We start from the raw sequence: 24773 nt of genomic DNA on the forward strand, positions 1-24773 counted from the left end.
TGTGTTTACAGTGTGTAAACCCTGGTTTACCAGCCATCCATTTTGCTTATTCCTGGTCAGGGTCACGTGTGGCTGGAGCCTATCCCAGCATGCAGTGGGCGAGAAATACACCCTCCTGGGTAGGTCGCCAACCTATTGCAGGACCCACACACAATTTGCTCACACATTCATTCACATGGGCAATTTATAGACTCTCCAATTACCCTACACTAAAAAAAAAAAGGTACCATTCAGTACCTAGAAAGGTACAATCGCTTGTCACTAGTACCTTTAGAGGTACAGTTTTGTACTTGTACAGAATTTGTACCCTTGTGCACCTTTATTTCTGAGAGTGTACTGCATGTCTTTCAACTATGGGAAGAAGCCGGAGTACCCACTGGAACATGCAAACTGTGCACGGAATGGCCCCGGGTCAGGATTGAAACTCATCACTTTCTTGCTGTGAGGAATCCGGGACTTGCCAGTGATGACTGTGGCTGGTAGCTCCACAGGGCGATGCGCAGTTGCATTGCCCGGGGTATGGGAGGGCTCAGTTGGCAAGAGGACCGTGTTTCGTCCCTATCTAGCATTTCCGTCTCTATCTGGTTGATCAGTCGCCGGTGGAATGCGCGTAAAAGCCGCGTATGAAAGATCTTCCTCCGGCTCCAGTCGCTGCACGCTTAGCTGCAGTCTGGTGTAAAGAGCAGCAGATGTGCGTCACCATGTCTTCTTATATATAGTATATATATATATATATATATAAGCTTTATAATGGATGTATATATAGCTTTGTAATTAATGTATCTTCTTTAGTTCAATAAACCTTTAGTTGAGGACACAAGAAAAAAAACTCTACATTGGAAAAAAAACTTTTATTACCAGCTGTCAGAATCCGTGGGACAGAGGCAGTGATTTCTGGTGAGTACACTACTGAGGAACATGAGCGTACTGTGTGACCGTGAGGGAGACGGGGAAAGACGTGAGCAGACGGCAACTTAAAAAGGAGACAACGGACAAGGGGCAGAAATGACAACTGGCAAGTTTGAAAGGATCGAGCAGGGTGAAGTGATACAGTTTTTAACACGAGTGGGAATGTGTGACTGAAGCCTTCCTATAGCAGTACCTGTGGGGATATCACGTGTACCACCAAAATTACCAAGGCGCTTGGTGTTTTTAGGCCTTTGTCATCATCCACTAGAGGGCAGCATAGTTAAAAAAAATAAGACAGATTGCGGACATTCGCCAGTTACCAAATTGGTACATTTCCTCTGGTAAAATGTCCTTTGTGCTAATTTTGATAAGCCAATGTTTCTTGTGCAACAAGCTGCAAAGGAAACATAGAGGGTAAACGTATTACTCCGTTTGGATGATGAGTCACATGTTCGTTTCATTGCTTTATAATGCAGATTTGGCATATGCATTCCATGCCCAAACCCCTGCACAAAAAATATCAAGGAACAGATTAATTTAATTGATAAAATATCAGGTTACGTTAATTTTGTGGGCACATTTGTAAAATGACAAAAAAAAAAAAAGAGAACCATATTCTTATTTTTCTTTCACATGCATGCACAAATGAACAGAGAGCTGGGGTAATTTTGGTTCAAAGGAACACCCCCAAACCACCTGGCTGACTCCTCCTGTTGGGTTTCACAATGTGCCAAAAGGCCAGCGGCCCCAGACCACAGCAGCATCACGCAGGCAGTGAAGGAAGTGGGACATCCGCCTTTCATCACACACCAGCTACTCGCTCTTCTACTGGCTACATAAATCGCTATTTCACTGCTGACTTCTACACCAAAGGTCCTTCCTGGAAAACTACGCACTGCCTGTTGTTTTAACCCAAATCTCTCCGTGCTCAGCCACCATTTTAGTTCATCTTCCCGGTGTCTGGCAGGAGGAGCGGACTAACCCACTTCAGTTGAGGTCCACCCAAGATTTCTTTCTATTTCCTCGAAGGAGTTTTCCCCTTGCCACTGTCAACCTCGGTTTGCTCATGAGTGCCTTGGGGGGCTTGAGTGGGGCTTGGGCCCAAAAGGCTGGTAAAGTGCTTTCAGAGTGCTTTCCCTTGTAAAAAAGCAAAAAGCAGAAAACGGGCTTCACTCCCAAAATTTGTTTGAAACTTTCAGATTGCTGGACCAAAAAGTGTAAATCAATAAAGTTGAAAGAAAAGGGCCGCACTTTGCACAATCTGATTTTATTTTTTATTTTTGTCAGAACGACTCAGTACAGATGCGTTTCGGCTTCAGAAGCACACTGAAGAAGGCACTGTGCCGAAACGCGTCTGTGCCGAGACCTTCTGACAGAAATAAAAAATAAAATCAGATTGTGCAAAGTGCGACCCCTTTTCTTTCAGCCCTTGTAAAAAGCACCGTACAACTGAACTGGATTAAATAAGGTTTGGTAAGTTCACCAGCTGTATTGCACTATTAAAGCCAACCGAATGAAGATGTCTCAGAATCAAATCATTTCAGAAATGAAACCGACTATTTGAATTAATCCATTTATAAAAATGGCACCGTTATCAGTATGCCGTCACATATCGGCTAGTCACACTGTTCAAGCAACACTGTAAAATTGTGTCTGAAGACAAACAATAAAACAAATTATTTTTCTTTGTGTGCATTTTCTTACAAAATTGTTTTCTCACAAAATGTGCTATTGCAATTACTGATAGTCCAAATATATTTGCAATGGAGATATTTTATCAGTCACCCATAACCGCCACTTTCGCTTCATAAATACTGACAAACCCACAACTCCAAATAATGCCTGTGGGTGCATATTCCCAAATGTATGCTAATTATCTGAAGCCTCGTGAACAGAGTAAAGATCATAACATTGTCCAAAAGCAAAGTGGCACTTATTTATAAATGTAAAAACAGCACATTCCAGAAAATAACATCCACATTTCTGGACAGTTGCTTCACTCTCAAAATGAACTAACAGTACAGTCAGTTATCACAACACATCCAGTGGGAGGCGTCTGATTGGATCGTTGAATGATAGTGCAGTAAAATCTTAGGGATTCATTCAAATCAGGGACTAATTAAATATCAAAAAGCTGGCAAATACTGCATGTCTGCACTAACAGTAGACAGGCATTTGCATCTAAGCTTTTTTTAAAGTGCTTCTTAAAAATATTTATATTTAGCGCAAATCTATTTAAAAATGGCACTGTTGTGTAACTGCTTAGTAGCTTAGGCACAACGTATCTACCTCCCCTCCTACCCTTTCTTCATTTTGGCCTGCATCTGCTCCCACCCCCCAAAACCAGCCTTCACTGTATCATACTTTCCACTGTCTCTCCCATCCCCCCTTCTTTCTCAGGGCTCAGCTCCACGCCCTCTTCCTCTCCCTCTTCCTCCCCCTCGTCCTCCGGGTCGGGATAGTGCTCAAGTTCCTGGTGCTTGTTGCGGGACAGGGCGTCCCTAAAGCGCAAGCCGCAGTCCTCGCAGGCGTACACTAGCTGCTTCCTGTCCCGCCCTGCCGCCGCGCTCCTCCTGGGGGCGCCCTTGCTGGGCACGGGGGCAGCGTCGGGGCTGAAAGTGGACGAGGGGGAGGACAGCGAGCTGGAGACGGTCCCGGAGGCCAGGCTGGACCCGGGGCGGCCCGCGTCGGCGCCGCCGTTCCCGGCGGGGCTGCCGCCGGCGTCCGGGCTCGGGCTGGTGGCGGGGCTGACCGCGAGCGCCAGGCCGGGGTCGGCCACGGCGGAGGCGAGCAGGCCCAGGCCCGGGTGGGCCGAGCCGGCGGCCGCCGCCAGGCCGAGGCTGGCCTCGGAGACGACGCCGTGCGCGGTGCGGTGGTGGAAGCGGATGCCGGCGCGGTTGGAAAAGCCCTTGCCGCAGAGCCCGCAGACGAAGGGCCGCTCCCCGGTGTGGATGCGCAGGTGGATCTTGAGCGCCCCCGACTGGGTGAAGCACTTGCCGCACTGCGGGCAGCGGTAAGGCTTCTCCCCGGTGTGGGTGCGCTGGTGGGCCCGCACGCCCGCCAGGTGGGGGAAGCCCCGCCCGCAGAAGTCGCAGGTGTAGGGCCGCTCGCCCGTGTGGATGCGCCGGTGGATCTTGAGCGCCCCCGACTGGCTGAAGCTCTTGCCGCAGTCGGCGCAGGAGTAGGGCCGGGCGCCCGTGTGCACGTTGAGGTGGATGCGCAGGTTGCTGTGCGAGTTGAAGGCGCGGCCGCACTCGGGGCACAGGAAGCCGCCCGTCTTGGAGGCGTGCTGCGAGCGCTGGTGCTGCAGGAGCTGGGAGGGGCGGGGGAAGGAGGCGGGGCAGTGCATGCAGGGGTGCTGGGACACGCCCTCCGGCTGCACGTGGCCCTGCTGGTGCCTGAGGAGCTGGGCGCAGGTCTGGAAGGTGCGCTGGCAGGACAGGCAGGGGAACGGGGGCGGGGACTGCGGAGGGTGCGCCAGCTGTGGGCAGGGCAGGCAGGAGGCCAGCGGGCAGTGATGGTGGTGGTGGTGGTGGTGGTGGTAACGGTGGTGGGGGTGAGGGAAGTGGGGCTCGGAGCCCTGCTGGTGGCGGAGGAGCTGGGCGCAGGTCTGGAAGCCGCGATGGCAGCAGAGGCAGGGGAAGGTGGGCATCTGCGGGGGGGCGTGGGGAGAGGCGTTGGGGTTCCGGGAGCTGACCGCTCTGTCCGAGTTCTGCCCCTGCTGCTGCTGCTGCTGCTGCTGCACATCGGCTTCGATGCCGCAGGACCTGATCTGCTCACCGGCCTCCTCCTCCAGAGACAGGCCCAGCCCCAGACACAGGCCCAGGCTGACGGGGACGGCGCTGGACTCCTTGGCCTGGCGGACTTGGTCGACCTGGGTTGAAATAGTCTGCGATGGGGGGCTCTCTCTAGGCCTCAGAGCCTGGAAAGTGGCGGGTGAGGAAGAGGAGAAGGAGGAAGAGAAGGGGCAGGCAGGGCAGGTGCATGTGCGGTGCTGGACTGAACAAGGAGAAAAGGGGGCGTGAGAAGGGTGTGAGCGTAGGTGGAAGAGTTGGAGTAAAGACAGAGATTGGGGTTTGAAGGTGAATGGGAAGGAAAGAGGAGAAAACATGGAGGAACGTGAATGAGACAGAATACATGTTTTTTAAACAAATAATCAAATACAATGGAGCATTAAACACAGCACACAATTGAAATCCATCTTCTTAACATCTCCAGTAACTTGAGCAGTTTTTGTATGGTGAGTTCATACAGCCTTCCACCTGTCCCATGCACTCTTGTCCTAATTTCCCTCTGATTTTCCCTCTCTCCTCTCTGCCCCAACCCCATCTGCACTTACACTGCTGTCCACTGCTTGCTGCCTCCACGCTCCTTTCCACGGGTTCAGGCAGGGGCTGCAGGCTGCAGCCAGAGGCGCCTTTACTGTGCGGTTGTCTGTTTTGGGCTTGGGGTGCAGCTGGCGCGATTCTGAGCCCCAGCGCCTCGTGCCCCGCGGTCTCCCAGGCAACGCGCAGCGCCTCCTGTTGAGCCGAGTCCTTCACCGGCTGAGCGGAGCTCGAGGTCATCAGATCTCCGATGAACTGGTGCATTTCGAGCCAGGAGCATGCTCCACGCTGGAGGGGGCGTGAGAGGGAGTAATGAGAGAACGTAAAGTGAATGAATGAATCCATAAGCGAGGTCCATTACTGGAAATCGAAATAACCCTGAGAGAAATACAGTTTGAGATTCCTTATTATCGGAAGCTGGAGTTCTTGTGAGATGAGGTACATGCTTGCGTCATATAGATGTAATTTTAGAAACTCATGGCACTTCAGTTCGAGTAGGCGACTATAGCGAATAAACAGCACAGATGATGAAAAATAGATGTAAGAAAGCTAACGTTACAACGTTTAGCTAAAGTAAAATGTACCACATCCGGATATGACTAATATTAAAAAGTGCCCAACAACCAATACTAATTTGGTTACAATAACAGCAGTTCATATCAGTACAGAACAAATGTCATGCAGCTAACTATAAGTGCTACTATTACCACTGACAGTTCATACCTACGCACAGTCTGTTAAAGTAGCTGGCTAACAATTCTGCTTTGCTAGCTATGCTCCTTTTTTCAGCGTCTGGACAACCCAAAAAACAAACGTTACTCAGATTCAAGATGGCTTTTTAAGTTGCCTATATGTATTTGTTTTACCTCAACTCGTAATTGTCGTTAAAGTCTCAAGCTTCCTTTGGTTAAACACGTTTTATACCCGATTAAAATTAAAGGTGTATTTGCTTATGGAGGAAACACATGCATGTTGTTTATGTACTTACGCTAACGGCGAATCTGTCTTTGTCCATTTGAAATGAGTACATGTGTGCAAATTCTGCCTCCGATTTAGAATTCACCTAAAAGGCGCTATCCGAAAAGAATACGAATACAAAACTGTGGACAGAAAGAGTGTGAGGGTGAGACGGGACTGGGCCAAATGTCTGTTTTTATTTTTAGAAAAACATCTTCCTTTCCTTTTAAAACTTGCTGCTCTACCCTTCCCTCCCTCCCCCCATATTTCACCACCACTACTATTATTTTGGTCAGATCATTTTGCTTACCGACAGACTATTTCCGGGCCCCGTTGTGCCACGTGACCACAGTTGTAGTCCTCCTTACTGCGCGTGCTTCCAGCCCTCTAAAAGAAGCTTATGTTCCAGCCGCCCTGGCCCTCGTAGAGATGGCATGCAAAAATCCAGTCATTTTCACTGTCACACATTTTCACTGAGGAACACGCAGGTAGTCCTATCAGAAGTCATCAATGACTAGGGTTGGTGCCCAACGCTATGTTCTGTTTTAGGATTCAGTTGCAACTTGAGTTTTCATTCATATTGTAAAATCGGTAGATGTAAACAGCCCAGCAAATACGGCCATTGGTATTCAGCTAGCTTGTTTTAATTTAAAATCATGCCTTTATGACCTTTAAGAATCAAGCACCTTCAACTCCTATATTTGTGAGCGTAGTGGGCGAAACCAGAATCTCAGCAGTGACCCAAAATATTACAATTCCCAGATTCAAAAATAGAGGTAGAGGTTTTCCTTAATACTATGTGTCCCATTACAGCATGGCTTTGCACTGCAGATAACATCTATGCAAAAACTGCTTTAGATAACGCTGTAGTACTGAAGTGTTAATATGGGGATGATATTGTCCATGAATTGACCATATCAGAGTGTTCTGAATCAGACTAATATAGCTTATCAACTTAGCCTTAAAGTGATCTTCTCCCCAACTAGCATCGCTTTTCAAGACTTTTTATTTTTTATTATTTCCCAGCCATTTTCGAGGGCCAAACATGGTACCCAGGCTATAGCTTTTGGCATCCCTGGTCTAGGTGTACACGCTACTGCCTAAATATGGCCCTGTGATAAGACTGGTATCCTTTACAGGGGTGTACATTACCTGCTTTAAACCATAACACTGGGGTAAGCTATGATCCCGCGAGCCAACCATATATATATATATATATATATATATATATAGCATGGCATTGCAGGAAGGCGGGTAGTGTATTTTTGGTAAAAAACCAGCACTGCAGTCCACCCACAGAACAAGTTAAATACATACACTCGGTGCATTATATACTTGATGCTCGTCCCACTAAACAGAGTGACACAGTGGCCCAAGATTTTAAACATTGACAGACAAAAAAATATTGCTTTGCACAATGCTACCTTTTTCTTTTTGCACATTGATTTGAACCCAAAAATACTTGTCCCACATGTCTGTCCTGTCCATTTGTTTATGGATGAATAAATCAGGACTTGATGAGTATTGGAGGGGGTTAAGACCATTTGTGCTGTGTGTGTGTGTGTGTGTGTGTGTTTCGGGGGGGACGGGTGGGAAGTCTGAAGGTGGATGAATATTTATGAAAATAATATGGATCCCTTTACTATGCATTAGGATTGTGTGGTCCTATGAAGAGGGTGTGGGCTCATTACTATACAAAATGTCTTCCTCAGAGTTCCGCTGAAGGCAATTTTGCTGCAGGCTTCGAACCATGGCCAAGGCCAGCCACACTGCGCACAAGACACAAATAACCTTCTCAGCCTGCAGTCAAGGTCCCCAGCAGAAGGAACTGATCTAACCCTTACTGCTCCTCGAGGAGTGACGTCATACTTGCAATACACAAATATCCAGGTGAAGCATCTCTAGGTGCATCTCTTTCTGTTTATTTGCCAAAAAACATGAGCAGTCTCTCATCCCCAACAGAAAATGAGACAGTGACTTTTACAGTTCAATTACCAACAGTACAACGGTTAAAAGTATGACAAACTTTCTACATTATCCAAAAGACAAAACAGCAAGCCATAACAAACCCCCAAAAAAGTATATTAAATATGTAAGGGGAAAAACCAGGTAGTTTAAGTGGATTGTGATTGCACAATAAAAGACCCTCAAATCTTCTATGCAAAGGTATTCAGACAGGCAGCAGCCAGGCAGTGGTCAATGGAAAGGCCTTGTCATCAAGCACAGAACAAAATTGAATCTGATTATCCTGAAGTTCAAACTTCACTCAAAATTTTTCCAATTTTTCAATCCATTATTATCACCAGAAATGAAACAGAATGTAACGTATGAAAACTGCTAAAACACCATGTTGATGCAAGGTGGAAGTGAACAGGTATGTTGTGCTATGCCTTTAGATCTGCATTATTTTTCATCTTCCTTATGGACTCAGTTCTTTCACATTCCATATGCACCAAATTTAAACAAGGTTTTAAAAATCCACTAGCATGTCTGCCTGGAATTACATGGATGTACAGTACAGTATATCAGTGAAAGCAAGTATAAGAAATGATTTACACAGATCATTTCACACATTACAGTGTATTATCTCTAAAGCAGTCATAAAACAGAACTGACTCAAAACTGTATGCTGGGGTAAAATATTTCAAAAAGTACAACGGTCTGTTCAGCTTCATGGCAAAATGAACATGAACAAAATACAATCATTTTACAATCAACTTCTGAGTCCTGTCCACATCTACAAATGTTGCCCTACTAATCTTGAATGTACATGACTATATAAACAGAAAAAAGCACCTTGGAATTATTCTCAACTGAGGTCCTGAAAGAAAAAGGAGACGAGAATATAACAAAAAAAGAAAAAGAAAAAATCTGCTACAAATGTTGACATTTTCTGCTCCCGTTAATCAGCACACAGGAGAGAGCGGTTGTGTGTTCTATCCTGTACCTAACGGAGGGAATGTATTCCACACAGAATCAGAGGAGATTGCCAAAAACACGTCATTCAAACACTGAAAAGTTACGGGCACCTTTTAAAATAAAAGTACAAACATACACAGCAGCAACGGACATGACAGCTTAGGAGAATTCCATTATGTCTGAATCCTGTCTTCAGTTGGACCAGATAATTTAGTACTCATAAACAGTCTACATCTAGTGACTGTCTACACTTTACTGTAATGGTGTCTTTATTGTGCTGAGCATCCCTGAATCATCGCAGTACATTTGCAGAGCCTGTACTGTTTTTTTGTTTTGTTTGTTTGCTTTTTTAAAAAGAAGTTTGGCCCCCAACATGGAGCTAAATATGTTCAATTATCTGCAACTGCAGCCACGTTCAGGTGTGAACCACACTGCTGATATGGGAGAGTGTAGACATCCATGGTTCTTCTCAAAAATAAGTGGTGTCACCAGCTGCTTCTTTTCACACTGCAGACTACAGCTGAGTTCACAGAGTGGAGTCAGAGGAAGACCTTTCACATGCAGCTTTGACATTCAGTTTTCGGGCACCCGATTGACCAATGGGGGTCCCTAACGAGCGATGAAACATGGACCCCAAACTGACTGAACCCCCTCATACACTGGGCGATGCGTTCGTCAACTGTGCAACACCCTATGGAGCTACCGGCCACAGTCGGAACTGGCACCATCTGCATTCAATCCCAAATCTTAGTATGGTGCGAGCCTTTACTCTAGTGAACACCACCTTTAAATCATAATCTTCTTGGGAAGAGACACCGAAAAAAATGAAAACAGAAGCTTTTTGTACCTCTGAACTTCCACCGGTGTAACACAGAGGCAGTTTAGATTCTAAAAGTTACAAAATACCTCATAAACCCTGCTTAGTTGCACACTGTAACACACTCTCCTGTTTCGGAAACAGGAAACTACATCACTATTATTTTGTTACACTAGAACTAATTACACTACTGTTGTGGGCCACTCACTCACTGTGGATTTAACCAGAGCTCATGATGTCAGAGGCCAAGCTCAAGGCTTACGTGGTCTTAGTTTCCTCTTTGTGGGGGGACTCACAGGAGGGGAGGGGGAGGGGGAGGGGGAGGGGGAGGGGGACGAGTACGGCGAAAGAATGAGTGGAGTAGAGGAGGAGGAGGAGGAGGACAGGTGCTGTATTTCAGGAGAGGAGTCCTGGAGCGGGGAGTCGGACTCCACGGCGTGCTGCATGTAGTGCTGGACCATGTCGCCTTCCAGAAGGATCCTCCCGCAGTTCACACACTCGTGGGGCTCTCCGTCCACCTCCTGGTCCTCCTCCGCCTCCTCATCCTGAATTTCCACCTCCACGCTGTCGAAAACCCCGCTTCCGTCCTCCGCCATCGTTCCGGACCCAGGATCCCCCTGGTTCTCTCCCTCAAATTCTTGCACCTGGTGTGATGTCACGCCGCTCGGTCCCCATAGTCCAGTTCCTGAGCCCTCCGGCCCCGCCCCACCAGAGACGCCCCCTGCTTTCCCGGCCGGCAGGACGGCTCCCCGCTGCCCCTTCTCTTCCTCAGCCACTGTCCCACCCTCTTTCTTCACCTCCACCTCGACTCTCTCCTCCTTCAGGGCCATCGCCCAGTTCCTTCCATCGCTAGAGATCTGGGCCCCGGCCTTCACGACGGGCCCCCCCGCCGCAGCCGAGCTAAACAGACCCCCAGCTCCCGGGGCCCCGACAATCTGCATGGTAACCTGAGGGGGGCGCGCGGGTCCCGCGGCCGTCCCGCGAGGCAGCGCCGTGCCCGAAGGCTGAGCGCCGTCTCCCGCCGGCGCCGGCTGAAGGATCCCGGACTGCTCCCACGTTTCCGGAAGCTTCTGGGGCCCCGGAACAAAAGTGGCTTTGGATATCTGCAGCTTCAGAGTGGTCCCCGGCACCGGCAAGGACTCCTGGCACGCGGCCTCAGACGGCTGTCCCTGGCCAGCGGTGGACGCCTCCACCACTGCCGCCATCGCTGGGGGCTGATGGGCAGCCGTCGAGGGCTGGCCCTGGACGCTACGGGCTGAACCGGACCCCATCGCCACCTGCGACGCCGGCGCTTGCGTCTGCGGGTTGCTTGCCGGCAAGGAGCCCACGGGAAGACCGGCGGCAAAGTCCGCCAACCCGGGGGATGAGGAGTCGGCGGGAACCGGGAGGAACATCACCAGCGACGCACCGGGAGGGGGGCACTTATCCAGCGTGAGCTTCCAAACCCCTCTGGGGGGGACGTCCACCTTCTCTGGGGCCGGCGCTTCCTTCTTCTGCTTCTTTGGGGCCACCTGCACCAAGGCGAGACACAGCTTGTCAAACGCACAGAGTGAACACCCCCCAATAACGCACGATATTAGGCATACGGACAGTTTATTGCACTAAAAAGAAGAATCGCCGATTCCTTCTCATGGTACAAATTACAGCACTGCTTAACTGGCTTATAACCTGCAAGCACAGTATCCAGAGGATGAATGCCAACAAACTGCCACAGGGGGCAAATGACTGTATAAGGCTCTTGCAGCGAGGTCAACATGGGTTATTGGCCGAATACGGCGGAAAGGTTCTTTTAAAACAACATTAAGCAGAAGAAAGAGTCACAGATTCTAGTCTTAACCATGTCTTTCCATGCCTTCATCTACCCTGGCGTGCTCTCCCACTTTGAGGAGCGTCTGACCTTCTCTCCTCCCCGCTTAAACCCTCCTGTCCCTCACCGAACGCGTCGGCGCGTTCCTCGCTCCCCCCGTTTCCCCGAGACGACATCGCGCTGTTGCCGGCGCGGCAGAACTTACCGGGGCGGGCGGCGGGCGGCCGCAGTGCTCGCGGTGGCCGTCGTAGCCCTGCTGGTGCGGGAAGCCCAGGCCGCAGCGCTGGCACAGGCAGGGCCGCTGCCCGGCGTGCCCGCCCATGTGGGACATGAGCAGCAGCGCCGAGCGGAAGCCCTTGCCGCACTCGGAGCAGGTGAGCACCCGCTGGTGGGCGCTGCCGTGGCGACGGAGCTCCTCGCTGCTCCCGAAGGCCTGGCCGCACTCCATGCAGCGCACGGCGTCGTCCCCGCCGCGCGGGCGCGCCCCCTGGTGGCCCCAGCAGCCCGTCTCCTCCTTGTGCCGCTGGAAGTCCTCCTGGCTGCGGAAGAAGCCCAGGCAGGCCTCGCACTGGATGCGCTGCGGCTCGCAGGCGTGGCCGCGGTACAGCGACGCCAGGCGGAAGTGGCGGCGGCAGCGCACGCAGGTGTACGGCAGCAGGCCCAGGTGCGAGAAGCTGTGGCGGAAGAGGACGTTCTTGCGGTCGAAGGCCTGGCCGCAGTCGGTGCACAGGTAGGAGCGCCTGGCGGCGTGCCGCTCCATGTGGCGGGCCAGCGACTTGCGGCGGCGGAAGTGGCGCTGGCAGCGGGGGCACTGGTGGCGGCGGGGCTCGCGCCGGTGCGTGTCCACGTGCCGCTGGCACTCGGTCAGGCAGGTGAAGACGCGCTTGCAGAAGTCGCACTGGTAGAACTCCTTCTCGAAGTGCGAGTTCTCCAGGTGGTGCGCCAGGCTCTCCTCCGAGTCGAAGCTGGCCTCGCACACCCGGCAGCGGGCCGAGGGCGTCCGGGCGTGGGCGTGGCCGCGCAGGTGCGCCCGGTAGTTGGCCAGGTGGCAGAACTGCTTGCCGCACTCGGCGCAGCGGTAGGGCCGCGCCCCACTGTGCAGGTGCATGTGCTCCCGCAGCTGGAAGGCGGAGGGCAGGCTGAGGCCGCACACCCGGCAGCAGTGCTCCGCCAGCCCGTCCGCCGAGGCGTCTGCGCGGGGAGACAGAAACACGGCGACAACCTTCAGCCCCCATTTAATGGGGTAAGGAGTTGGTCTTGTAACCAAAAAGGTCACAGGTTCGATTCCCCCACTAAGACACTGCCGTTGTACCCTTGAGCAAGGCACTTAACCTGCATTGCTTCAGTATACGTATATCCAGCTGTACAAATGGATGCAATGTAAATGCTATGTAAAAAAAATAAAATAAAAAAAGTGTAAGTTGCTCTGGATAAGAGCGTCTGCTAAATGCCTGCCGTGAGCCCTTCCTAGAAACCGGTAGCGACCACACACTTCACCACACACACCAGGGCGGCCCAACCCTGTTCCACCCCGTAGGTTTTCGCTCCAACCCCAACGAAGCACAGCTCATTCAACAGCTACAAATCTCATTGAGCTGCTAATTGGTACAATCAGGTGTGTCAAATTTGGGTTGAAATGAAAACCTACAGGATAGTAGATCTCCAGGAACAGGGTTGGGTAGCCCTGACTTAAGCCGCGTTTCCACCGCAGGAACTTTCCCCAGGAACTAGGAACCTTTTAAGGATCTCAGTGCGTTTCCACCGCAGGGACCAGGGTCTAAATTAAGGGGGATAATATTCCGGGGACTTTATTTTACCCCCAAAAAAAGTCCCTGCTCGGGGGGTAGTACTTTCGGAAAGTACAGGAACTTTTGGGGTGGGGCGCAAGCGCTGAACATTTCTGATTGGTCGAGTACTCGCAGTATTTTATTTCAACCGCCATTTTTAGAAGTCTGCAGCCGCAAACAGATTTATTTTCATAATAATAACTTGAATTCAAACTTGTATGCTATGCGGCGCAGTAGCCTACTTTTGGTTATAGCCAGCCAACATCTTGGAACAGATGAGAAATTAAGATTGAGGATTATAACGTGTGCTCTTCTGTTCTTTTCTTGCTTTAGTATTCGTTTTATAAAATGTTAAGCATTCGTGCTGGGACAGCATATTACGTACCAAAACATTCAAACGGTTTAATTCGGTTGCTGAATATTTTCTTCCGGATTTTCTTTGTTAGCCCGTTATAATTGACTCAAAACGTTTGATATAGTTATGAGAGGTATGCGGTAGTTCTACATAATTTACATTAGTGATACAGTAAAAGCAAACTGGAAATCACCTTCCGCACTTTTCGTCAGGGTGAAATAACAGGTTAATTCTAGTAATCGTCCCTTTTGCTTTTTCAGACTGCCGTAATTTTACTCTGCGATTCTTCAATTCCACAAAAAGACCAGGAAGACTATGGACTAATTTATGGTGCATGGTTCGCATCTGGAGGGCACACTTCGCTGCTCGGCTAGCAGTAACTTTGAAGGAAAGCAAACGGTGGCTGTACCACTGCAATATTAATTTTCATTTTCACGCAAGTCCGAGTTTTCATTCTATTTATTCTTGTCATTTTGCGATTAGCCTATATGGAATTGAAGATGAGAGTCGAAGTAATCAATTCAACAGCAAATTGTTTAGAATGTGTGCATGTTTTCTGCTGTTGTTACCAGTTATATTGGAAATGTGAATGCATTCTGTCGCCTACAGATGTCAAGACATGAAAGTGAATGTTCGCATAAAAACATAATGAATGTGTTTGAGAGGATATATAAAACAGTTACAATCTGACTATTGGCCTGTTATATCCTACTTGTTGCATAACAGCGGTCCAAGTCGAACTACCAACGAGAGTTTTGCTTGACAACGGTAAAATATGCCCAAACGGCCGCGGAAGAATATTTCAATTTCAGGTGATTTAGTCGATAAAAATCAATAAATACTAAAGTAACCATATATAAACATTGTTGGTAACCCGTTGTACAAGTGGAATAAACCCCTCCGGGCTGTCCCGGTTATTAGAAAATAATGTAGGCTACTTCAGTGGTAGTATGGGGTTACAGAAGAAATCATACAACAGATAGACCGACGACGACGTCGCTTTTGGACTTATTTGCCTAATTGTTGCGGGTCTTTAGACCGCGGTGGAAACGCAGACAACAATGGGCTGAAGGAACCTTTCAGTTCCTTGAAAAGTAGTTCCTGGGACTAAAAGTTCTGGGTACTTTGGGTGGAAACGCAGCTATACACTCAGCAAGCAAACAAGCCCAGCAGACCAGCGCTGCGTCAGGGCTCGGTCTGGGAGAGGATAACTGAGCAATCTGGACCCACGCCAACTGTCACCAGCAGCTGAGATGCATTTACCTAACCAGCTCAAGGCCTTAAGTGTTCTTTTCACTGTAGAGACTGGGAACCTCCCGTGCCTGACAGCCAGCAAGATAAGTGAGAGAAAAAGCCAAGCTGAAAAGCTGTAGTTTGGCTTTGTTTTGAGTTTACTTTTACTTTGTTGTTTTAGTTTTTTTTTTAAACTAGGATCCTTCAATGGTGAACAGTTAAGTTTTACTTGTCTCAAATTGCCTCCTTGCATTCTCTCTCTCTCTGTCACTCTAAGGCAAGACATAAGGCAACAAATGTATTTGTCGCATCTCCCCATGTCCAGCTATTCTGTCCCTCCCAGGGGTGTGCCTCAGCTTGCGACAAGCATATTCCAGAAAGTTCTGTACAGACAACAGACAAATGAAATCTGAGATGGGGTGGGGTCAATTCCACTTCAATTCAGGAAAGTAATTATATGTATCATTTAATTGGTAAATTGATAAATCCCCATAAACATTATTGCCATTTTTACGGTCCACGGGTTGAATTAAAATTAAATTCCACTGAACTGGCTGAACAGAAAACTGGAATTGACTCCAACCTTACTGAAAGTAAATGTGAAGTAAAACTAAGTAGCTATCTCACCTGAGGCTATTTCCTCTTCATCGTCATCTTCTTCCTCATTGTCCTCCTCCTCCTCGTCTTCCTCTTCACTGATATCGCTGTCTTCGGTCTCCTCGGAGTCCTGATCCGCTTCAGCAGCAGGGCGTTTATTGTTCGCGTTTACACCTTGTTCCTTGCCTCCCCCACCACCTCCACTGCTTTTCCCCACTCCTCTCGCCCCAACCGCTCTAACATGATTAAGGCCTGTCGCAGGTTCCGGCTTTTTCCTGACCGTGATGCTAACGTTGCGCTCCGTGTCCCTACGCACAGAATTCGACCCCACCCCAGTGCGGTTTCCGTCGGCCACGTTGGCGCCGGGGTTCGATTGGTCTTTATTTTGATCGCTTTGTTGGGCGACCTTCTGCGCGGGAGCCCTGTTGCGCGCCATTGCCGGTTTACTGGCGATTGGAAGAACGTGGCCTCCCGCTACATTGTCGGAGTTTAGTTCTTGGGAAGGGGGAGAAGCAGTCTGAGAATTTGGAGGAGTGAGAGGAGCGCAGGAGGAGTCACTGGGGCAAGGATGGGACGGCGCCTCCTTAGACCTCGCTTCATCTTGGAAGAGTTCAGGAAAGCCCAGCTCTGTCAGCTGGATATCAATTGTAAACTCTGAGGACATGACATCTATGAAAGGGAAAGAAGGAATGGTAAATGAGGAACTAAGTGTTTATATTCCCGGCAATAAGGTAGACAGTAAACAAATAGACCCAAACTTCAACACAAATTATATGCATGACAGAAAGTTAACAGCCTCGTTTTTAAAGTCAGATTTGTGTAAAATATTGAGCCACACCACAAATATCCTCAAAAGCTCGTTTTAATAACAATGCAAACACGATTCGGTTGCTGTGGTATGAAGACACAAATAAAATAACACCCTCCAAAAAAAAAAAAAAATATCAGATACGCGGCGGACCTGCCCTAACTAGCTCGAAGATGTTAAATGTTCTGTTTTGATCACTGATGCAGCCAAGCATTGTGTTTGGTAACTTGACTAGCCCCAATGCTATATGCTTACAAAAGAAAACTGAATGAATTGCTCGCGAATGTTAGCCACATGTTTGCAGGCTGCACAGCACAAGCATTATGTTACACTGGTTTGGAACAATGTAAAAATATATTCTTCCCATTGTAATCTTATAAACAAATAACGTTTAAAAAACCAACCAATTGAAACCAACCAATTGAAACTAGCATGTTACTTGCAGCTAATATGCTAGTGTATCACCTAACTTCGCGACTAAAAGTCTCAATATTAAGCTGTTGCAATAAAGGAATCACAGAGATAAAACATTGGCGTGTTAGTTTACGTATTCTTAACGTTACCTGGTTTAGCTTTGTTGTTATTAAGCCAAAGATCCTGAAGTCAAAAAGCTTAGCTAAGTGTTTCTTGTTGAAAGAGGGTACGCATCCCGTAGGGTCTCAAATTGCGAGGTAAATTAGCAAACGTACAGGTAAACATCCAGCTCGCTGGCATCAGCCATAAAAGATAATGTTTGTTGACTACTGTTTTGCGTTTAACAGCTAATTAGCCAGCTCGCAATTTTCACTTCATTTTATATTCGTTTATTTTCCACTTGCCCCGCGTAATTCAGGCACTTGTGTTCAGTCCTTGCCCCCAGGTGAATATAGCCTACTAACAATTGCTGACTCTGGCTCAGTTTCAATGTTTCCCACATCATGATCAGTGGTAGAAACAGGTACAAGTAAACTGAACCTAGATCATTCTGGAGTCACAAATTTTCCAGAGTCTCTCGCTTCCGCCTTTCCCGCGAGACTGACGTAAGAAAACTAGTGGCTGCCTAACGACTGCCACCTACAGTTCTGGAGTGCATAATGCAAAGAGAACAAGGCGGGAACGGCAACAAAACACCGTACCCATCTGTTTGTATGGTCTGCGCTGTCTTTGAATCCTATGTGATGAAATTTCATTCTCCGTGTACAAGGTTTTGGTTGGATAACTAATTACATAAAAAGTTGCACCTCAATATCCTGGTAAAATATGAACAAAGTTGGTCTGGTTGTTCTTCTCTCCAAGTTCTGAATAATGGCAATATTGGTCATTGATGCAAAGCCTTCAATACTTTACTGCACTGAAAGCCAGTATTTTTTCTTCTATTGCAGGAGAATGCCATTGGCCTTGCCACACTCCTTTCTTTGCCCTTATATTCCTTTTTTCTTTGCTAGATCTATATCTCAGCCATTATTGGTTTGAACTTGGGGGTGGTTTAGTTTACTTTGGGAGCTGGTACTCAAAGACCACACATAGTATTATCACCAGCATGCTCTATTTGTGTATTCTGCTGATGAACTGGAGTTGAGAAGTTTAATGAATTTTGATATTCATAATAAAATCGCTGATGTCCTAAGCACTGAGAGCGTCACTGCATTACAATAATTTAACTTATATTTGGCATATTTCCCAAACATTTTCTTGTGGCTTACCAAAGTCACCCGGCATTTGGCTGTGTATTCCCTAGGTTGCCTGAAATGTGTAATTTTGCAGTATTATGTATGGCAATTGAGAGGTCACACTCATCAGTGGTGCCTTACCTCTAGAGATTAAGCACTTGTAGTATAAACCAATTTATTCTGTATTCCAAGTACAACTTCAACTGAGAGAGAATATGTAGGTATACTGTATGTGAGCAAACATTTCATTACTGGCATTTAGCAGATGCTCTTATCCAGAGCGACTTACACAACCTTTTACACAGCATTTACATTGCATCCATGTATACAGCTGGATATGCAATGCAGGTTAAGTACCTTGCTCAAGGGTACAACGACAGTGTCCTACCCAGGAATCAAACCTGTGACCTTTTGGGTTACAAGCCCAGTTCCTTACCCACTATGCGACACTGCCGCCCACTTCACTAACAGTGGCCACTGCAGTAAGAGCATATCCATGACACCTGCAAATTCCTGCATGTTCCTCGAGGCCTCTTGGCAGGCAGACTGGCATGTCTTTGGACACTAGCTGTTAGCAGTCGCGTCAGTAGGGAAGGACCATTGGATCCATGGAACAGGAGTCTCAGACGTGGGGACGGGTCTAACGCCTGCAGTCGGGTGCTTAAGTGACGTACATATGGCAGAGTTAATCAGCGCTATTGTTCAAACATGGCAGTTGGCCCACATGCGACAACCCTGCATTTTAGAACGCGCTCACATCATTTAAAATCCAGATGTGAATTTATTCCTCAATGAAAAGGAGCATATACTTGTGTCGAATGATTTGTGACAGCAGTTATTTCTAAGGTTTTTTTTTGTTCAGTAAAATATCACAATTTAATATACTCAATATAATATAAAGCCTAAATAAAAGTGACTCGTCTGTTGATAATCATGCTCTTGTGTAGTTCCAGTCCAGCTATTCAAGGTTGCTAACAAATATTTATCAGATTATTTATATAATAAGAATATATAATATTAGCTTAGGTACATATGTAACATGAGACTTATGAAATCATAAACTATAACTATGTATGACGTATAATTTATTCAGCTTGTTTTCATGCGAGTGGAGAAACAAAGAGCTCAGAGTAGTTTTGGAGTGGCGTGGTACCCTGTGGCGCTGGGCACTGTCTACAGCAAGGTGTCCGGTGTCTCTCCCTCCAGCCACAGAGCTGGCACCACTGCAGACCTGGACCCCCCAGCTCCAATCTTACAGTCTGCTCCGGGAGAGCACAGGAGGGAGACGCAGGGTGGTGACAAATGGGAGTGTCATCTGAAAAGAAACAGGAGAGAAGTCAAAAGGAAAGCACTGGAGCCATTTTGTCTTTCCATTTCATCACATCATATCCACAAAGCCCAGAACAAATTAGTGAACGCTAGCCTACACTACAGCAAACGCTTCATCCAGAGTGACATTAACGCAGACTGCATTAAAGAAAAACACACAATCCATTTTATACAGCTGGATATTTACAGAAGCAGTTCAGATTAAGCACCTTGCCCTAGGGCACAGCAGCAGCAGCAGCAGCAGCATCCCAGCTGGGAACTGAACCCATAATCTTTGAGTTACAACTCAAACAATTACACTGCGCTGCCTCCCAGCCTGCCAAACTGTACAAAACACTGACAGCGTTCTCTGAGGTGTTCTACGACATGTGTTTCCGTGCCATTCTAGTATACAGAATAGTGGGGAGAAATGATCCAGCGTTGTGCCGTACGCTTGAATCACATACACCATAAGCTCACTTTGTTCAAAACAGCACTAATGGTATACCTGCAGACTCGTTTCTGCAATAACCCAGGAGTTTTGTCAGCTTCTCTCCGGTTTTCGGTGCAACACATGGGTTCTTCCAGTTGGTGATGCCGTCGTGTATTTCACTGGGGAAGTGCCATTGTGTGCAGAGGAGGACAGAGGCAGCCCCAGGCTGTGGCCACAGACCTGTGTGGGGGAGGACGTTTCCGGTTACACAGACATTACACGTACTTAATCAGAGTTACTGCCGGACACCTCAACAAAATCTAGCTCTTTGCAATAAAATGATACCGTTTGATATTCCTGATGCAGTCGCTCACAAACAGTGGAGCAGTAAGTTTTGGTGATTTTTTTTCTACAATGTCTAAGGTTATGTTGGTCCCACTTATTTTGAATTTTTCTAGGGTTCCTCCTCACATAAACTCTTTCCCAAATTTACTGCATTTCTGCTGGATACCTGATCATAGTCTGCAAATGCGCACTTAATATTTTCCATTGCCTGAGGTCAAGGGCTGCACCCAACATGGCCACCAAATGCATGTTTCTCATGTCATTAATACCTTGGAGCACTGAGTTGTTCGTCAGACGTTTTATGCATGCCTCAGGAATGTACTGTACACTGCAGGCGTGTGCAAGCAGTCGATACTCATACTGAGAACCCTTTTTGAGAATCCTACTGAGAATCAAATCCTACTGAGTTTCATAGCTCTGGTCATTATTTAATGATTCCGTAACATTTCCTGATACTATCTAGTGATTTACTGTGCGAGTTGCCATTTTGAAATGAAAACCTGACGCTCATTCAGTTTTGAAATTCAGCACAAATAGTGTGATTATGCGATATGCAATTAATACTCATACTACATCTATATTCAGAGTAGATTTGGAGTGGCGTGGTACCCTGTGGCACTGGGCACTGTCTACAGCAAGGTGTCCGGTGTCTCTCCCTCCAGCCACAGAGCTGGCACCACTGCAGACCTGGACCCCCCAGCGGCTCCGAGAGACCAGGAGCAGGGGGATCATCTGAAAAGGTGGAGTGGAAAAAGACAGAAGGAGAACAGAAGCCAAAAAGAAAATATACAGTTCATCAAATGCACAGCATAGGATTCTGAGTTCCATTCCAGCACTCAGAGTAGCGAGCGGCGTATCACAGCAGAAACTTCAGTGATGATTGCACATTTGTGCAATGCCCTGGGAAGTTTTATTTCTATTTTTATATAATAACCATTGTCATACCAGGAAATATGAGAACACAGGAAACAATGTAAAGTTATTGATATTTTTCTATTTTATTATTAGATTTGAAATTGGAAATTGGATTTCCTTTTGGATAGTTTTATAGTCATAGCTGTGTTCTGTCTAGTAGTACTTCTGTTACAATACAAATTGTTGTTTGTCGGGTTAACATACTCATTGATTATAAATGGGCATTCTTACACTTTTTCGTATTCCCGAGAGTAACACCGAGGTTCTCAACTACTGTACATTTCCCTGGAAAAGCGCATCTGCCGAGTAACTGTAATGTAGCGATAATGAAATAAGCGTATCTCATTAATTCATCCATTAATTAATCCGTCGCTATACGCCTATAGACTCATATCCGTGAAACCAAGGAACTCCAGGCTATTTCCATTTTTGCTTTTGGTAGGAAGACAGAACTCGCTGTATTTAGGAAACCGGCAGTTACGTTAGAAGGAATATATTGAAGCATTTGCACAGAAAAAGGCAAGACCTCTGGGACTGGCCATCAGCTTGAGAGGGCATAGACGAACAGCATTGAGTAGTTGCTCAGTTATTTCTAACCAACATGCAGTAACCTAGCATTTTTTCAGCTTATTCACATGAAGTTATCTTAAGGTTCATTTTAACTGATGTCCAATAAAAATGAACATACTCGTGTGAAGCAATTTTTGGGCTAGTCTTTGGTACAGTTGAGTTTAGATATGCAGAATCAATACCATTTACTTGTGTGGCTGTGCCATAGTAGGAACATTATTTTTGCTAATGATAAGCACACTCTTGTCCTGTCCTGCTGTTTTACAATGCTAGCTATTCAAGCTGAAAATGATACAAAATTGTAACACTTCATATTAAAGTTAACAGAGATTCTGAGAATATTTTTTTATTAGCTGCTCCACATTGTTAATTCCTTTTTTTGTTAGACCACACTAATATTAGATAATGATATCTTGTAATCCAGTGAGTGAGTTTTCATTTTGGGACTAATTCCAGACAGCTAATTATTTTCAAAAAACCCCACACAGGCAAGGTGTCCAGGTTATTCCATAAACCATGTAGGGGAAAACTATAAAATGCAATGTACCTCAGAAACTGAGTGTAAGGGCACCATTTGTTTTACTGTCACCTGGGGAATGGCTTACTTTGCACTTCAGTCTACATGACTACAGCAGATGAAAGACATTATGTCTGAAAAGACAAAGCTAGTCTCTGTTTTGCTGATGCTATCCTAACATGGCGCTTGCCATGTTCTATGTAGCATGTACAGTGTTTTACTTTGCAGTTTTGCATTTGGGGATGGGGTCGGGGGGAGGAGGGGGTTGGGAGCAGGTAGTGACAGCTGCACTCAGGAGCAGAGAAGAGGAGACTTGGGAAGGAATGAAAGGATGAAGGGATGGAAAGAAGATGAGGAGGAAAGACTCACAGGGGAGGCCAAACAGCAAAAATCAGGGGCGAAGGAGGGAGCAGAGCGGTGAGCGTTAGGTTGAGAAAAACGGGGACTGTTTTCAGGAAGCACCTACGAGCATGTCTACCATTCTAGGATCAGGTTTCCTTTGTCGACATCCTAACCTCGTGATGCCTGACTGATCCTGGATCAGCACTTATAATCCTACAAGATGCACTGTGCATATGCGACATGAAGTTCAGAGTAGATTTTGGGAGGGAGTACCCTGTGGCGCTGGGCACTGTCTACAGCAAGGTGTCTGGTGTCTCTCCCTCCAGCCACAGAGCTGGCACCACTGCAGACCTGGACCCCCCAGCTCCAATCTTACAGTCTGCTCCGGGACAGCACAGGAGGGAGAAGTAGGAGCAGGTGAATTATCTGAAAAAGGAGCGCCCAGACAAAATCATCAAGAGTCAGGGGGAAAGCACGACAGCCATTTTGTGCTTCTGTTATGTTGCGTCCTAACAGAGCTTTGGCCAACAGTATGAAACACTGCCACTGTTCTGTGAGGAGGAGCAGGAAAATGTAACCCTCACTCCAGTTAATGCTGATGCCCTTTTTAATTTTATTAGAGGGCATAACTGTACACGCTAATAAAAATACATTTTTTAGTTGATAATTACCCGCAGACAAGTATTCACACATTCCATGAATTCCAGCTACTTTTCCTCTTGTTCTTTGTGGGAGGACTGGAATTTCTTGGTTTGGGGCACCAGCCATTATCTCAATGGGGGGAGGTAGTATAGTCCGTCGACCGAGAGAGGATGCAGCTTGTGAGACAGGTTTGAGGCCTGTTGTGGGAGGATATTTCAGGACTCACACATACAGAGTGGGCAGTATATGTGGGTCTGTGTGTGTGTGTGTAGCGGGGGGGGGGGGGGGGGGGGGGGAGAGATCACAGTCCTATCGGCCTCACATCCATTTCACAGTGTTTGACCGCTGTGAACACTTTGCCAAACATGGAACCAGCTTGGTTTTGCTGTCCATGGAGCATAGCGAATATACACATTTGGAGACACTGCAGCAATTGCTACCAGTTCAGCAGGAATTTAAAACCCAGGTTTAAATCTGCAGACCAAAGAAAAAGCGCATAAGAACTGGGACAGCAACTCCTAATCCGCTAGATAAGCAGCAGCTGTTCCAGTTGCCGTGTGGTTCTGTGGTCTTGGGATTTAGACTTGAGGTTTAAAGTCCCGCTTGTCTGCAATTACCCCGAATGATTTCAAAAAGGCGATGGTGCTCGGCATTCTGGGAGGCCAGAGGAGAGATTAAGAGTGAGCGAAAAGGGAATGAGATAACGCTCGTGTAGGATTCAGAGAGGGAGAGAGAGATTCATGGGAGGAAGATAAAAAAAGAAAAGTTGAGGGAGGAGAATGAAAGAAGAGGTAGCAGAGAGCTCAGACTAGTTCTGGGCAGGGGTCAGTCTCTGTTGAATACAGCCCCAGAAGTGTAGCTTGGAGTACTTTTGGAGTGACGTGGTACCCTGTGGCGCTGGGCACTGTCTACAGCAAGGTGTCCGGTGTCTCTCCCTCCAGCCGCAGAGCTGGCACCACTGCAGACCTGGACCCCCCAGGGGCTCTGAGAGAGCAGGGGCAGGGGAGTCATCTGAAAATGAGGGGTGGAAAGAGAGAGAAGGAGAACAGAAGCCAAAGGAATATAATTACATTGCGATTCCTAAACACACAAAAACAACATACAGGCCTCTGTGATGATCGAATACTTGAGGACAACATTCAACAAAGCTAAATATCTATTGTCCCCCACAACATTCCTTGTACTAAAAGAACACAGATAGCTACCCAGCATTGTGCCCATTTACTTGTATTAAGCTTTGCTCATAAAATCAATCAGTAAGTACCTGTGGACAGTACTTTTCTCGATCTTGGCTGGGAGACGAGCATCCCTTGGCCTGGGGGTGTGATGTAGCAGTCGACTCAGGGAGGAAGACAATGGCGTCCTGGGAACGGGAGACACAGACGCTGAGAATGGTGTAAACACTGGGTGGGATTAATGGTAAATGGTAAATGGACTGCATTTATATAGCGCTTTTATCCAAGGCGCTTTACAATTGATGCCTCTCATTCGCCAGAGCAGTTAGGGGTTAGGTGTCTTGCTCAAGGACACTTCGACAC

The 24773-nt window shown here is 47.3% G+C and overlaps 2 protein-coding genes and 2 long non-coding RNA genes across 4 annotated transcripts; all 4 read right to left on the reverse strand.

The window, feature by feature from the left end:
- Nucleotides 1–2468: 2468 nt before the first annotated feature.
- Nucleotides 2469–6479, reverse strand: si:ch211-79k12.2 (uncharacterized protein LOC568844 homolog). Its single transcript, XM_035392503.1, has 3 exons — nt 6223–6479; nt 5249–5522; nt 2469–4908 (listed from the first exon to the last, which is right to left on the reverse strand). The coding sequence occupies exons 1-3, from the start codon at nt 6262–6264 to the stop codon at nt 3260–3262; spliced, it is 1965 nt and encodes a 654-aa protein (XP_035248394.1). The 5' UTR covers nt 6265–6479; the 3' UTR covers nt 2469–3259.
- Nucleotides 6480–8091: 1612 nt separating this feature from the next.
- Nucleotides 8092–17509, reverse strand: wu:fe05a04 (zinc finger protein 628). The gene is made up of 4 exons (XM_035389007.1): nt 17078–17509; nt 15737–16375; nt 11940–12925; nt 8092–11438 (listed from the first exon to the last, which is right to left on the reverse strand). Exons 2-4 carry the CDS (start codon nt 16368–16370, stop codon nt 10179–10181), a joined length of 2880 nt encoding a protein of 959 aa, XP_035244898.1. The 5' UTR covers nt 16371–16375; nt 17078–17509; the 3' UTR covers nt 8092–10178.
- A 1820-nt stretch (nt 17510–19329) lies between these two features.
- On the reverse strand, nt 19330–20952 carry LOC118223594. Its single transcript, XR_004764465.1, has 3 exons — nt 20859–20952; nt 19980–20144; nt 19330–19478 (listed from the first exon to the last, which is right to left on the reverse strand). It is a non-coding gene; the product is annotated as an uncharacterized LOC118223594 (long non-coding RNA).
- Nucleotides 20953–22844: 1892 nt separating this feature from the next.
- Nucleotides 22845–24233, reverse strand: LOC118219544. The gene is made up of 3 exons (XR_004763793.1): nt 24124–24233; nt 23265–23432; nt 22845–23019 (listed from the first exon to the last, which is right to left on the reverse strand). It is a non-coding gene; the product is annotated as an uncharacterized LOC118219544 (long non-coding RNA).
- Nucleotides 24234–24773: the final 540 nt, after the last annotated feature.

Source organism: Anguilla anguilla, chromosome 1 (genome assembly GCF_013347855.1).
Source record: "Anguilla anguilla isolate fAngAng1 chromosome 1, fAngAng1.pri, whole genome shotgun sequence".
Classification (NCBI taxonomy): Eukaryota; Metazoa; Chordata; class Actinopteri; order Anguilliformes; family Anguillidae; genus Anguilla; species Anguilla anguilla.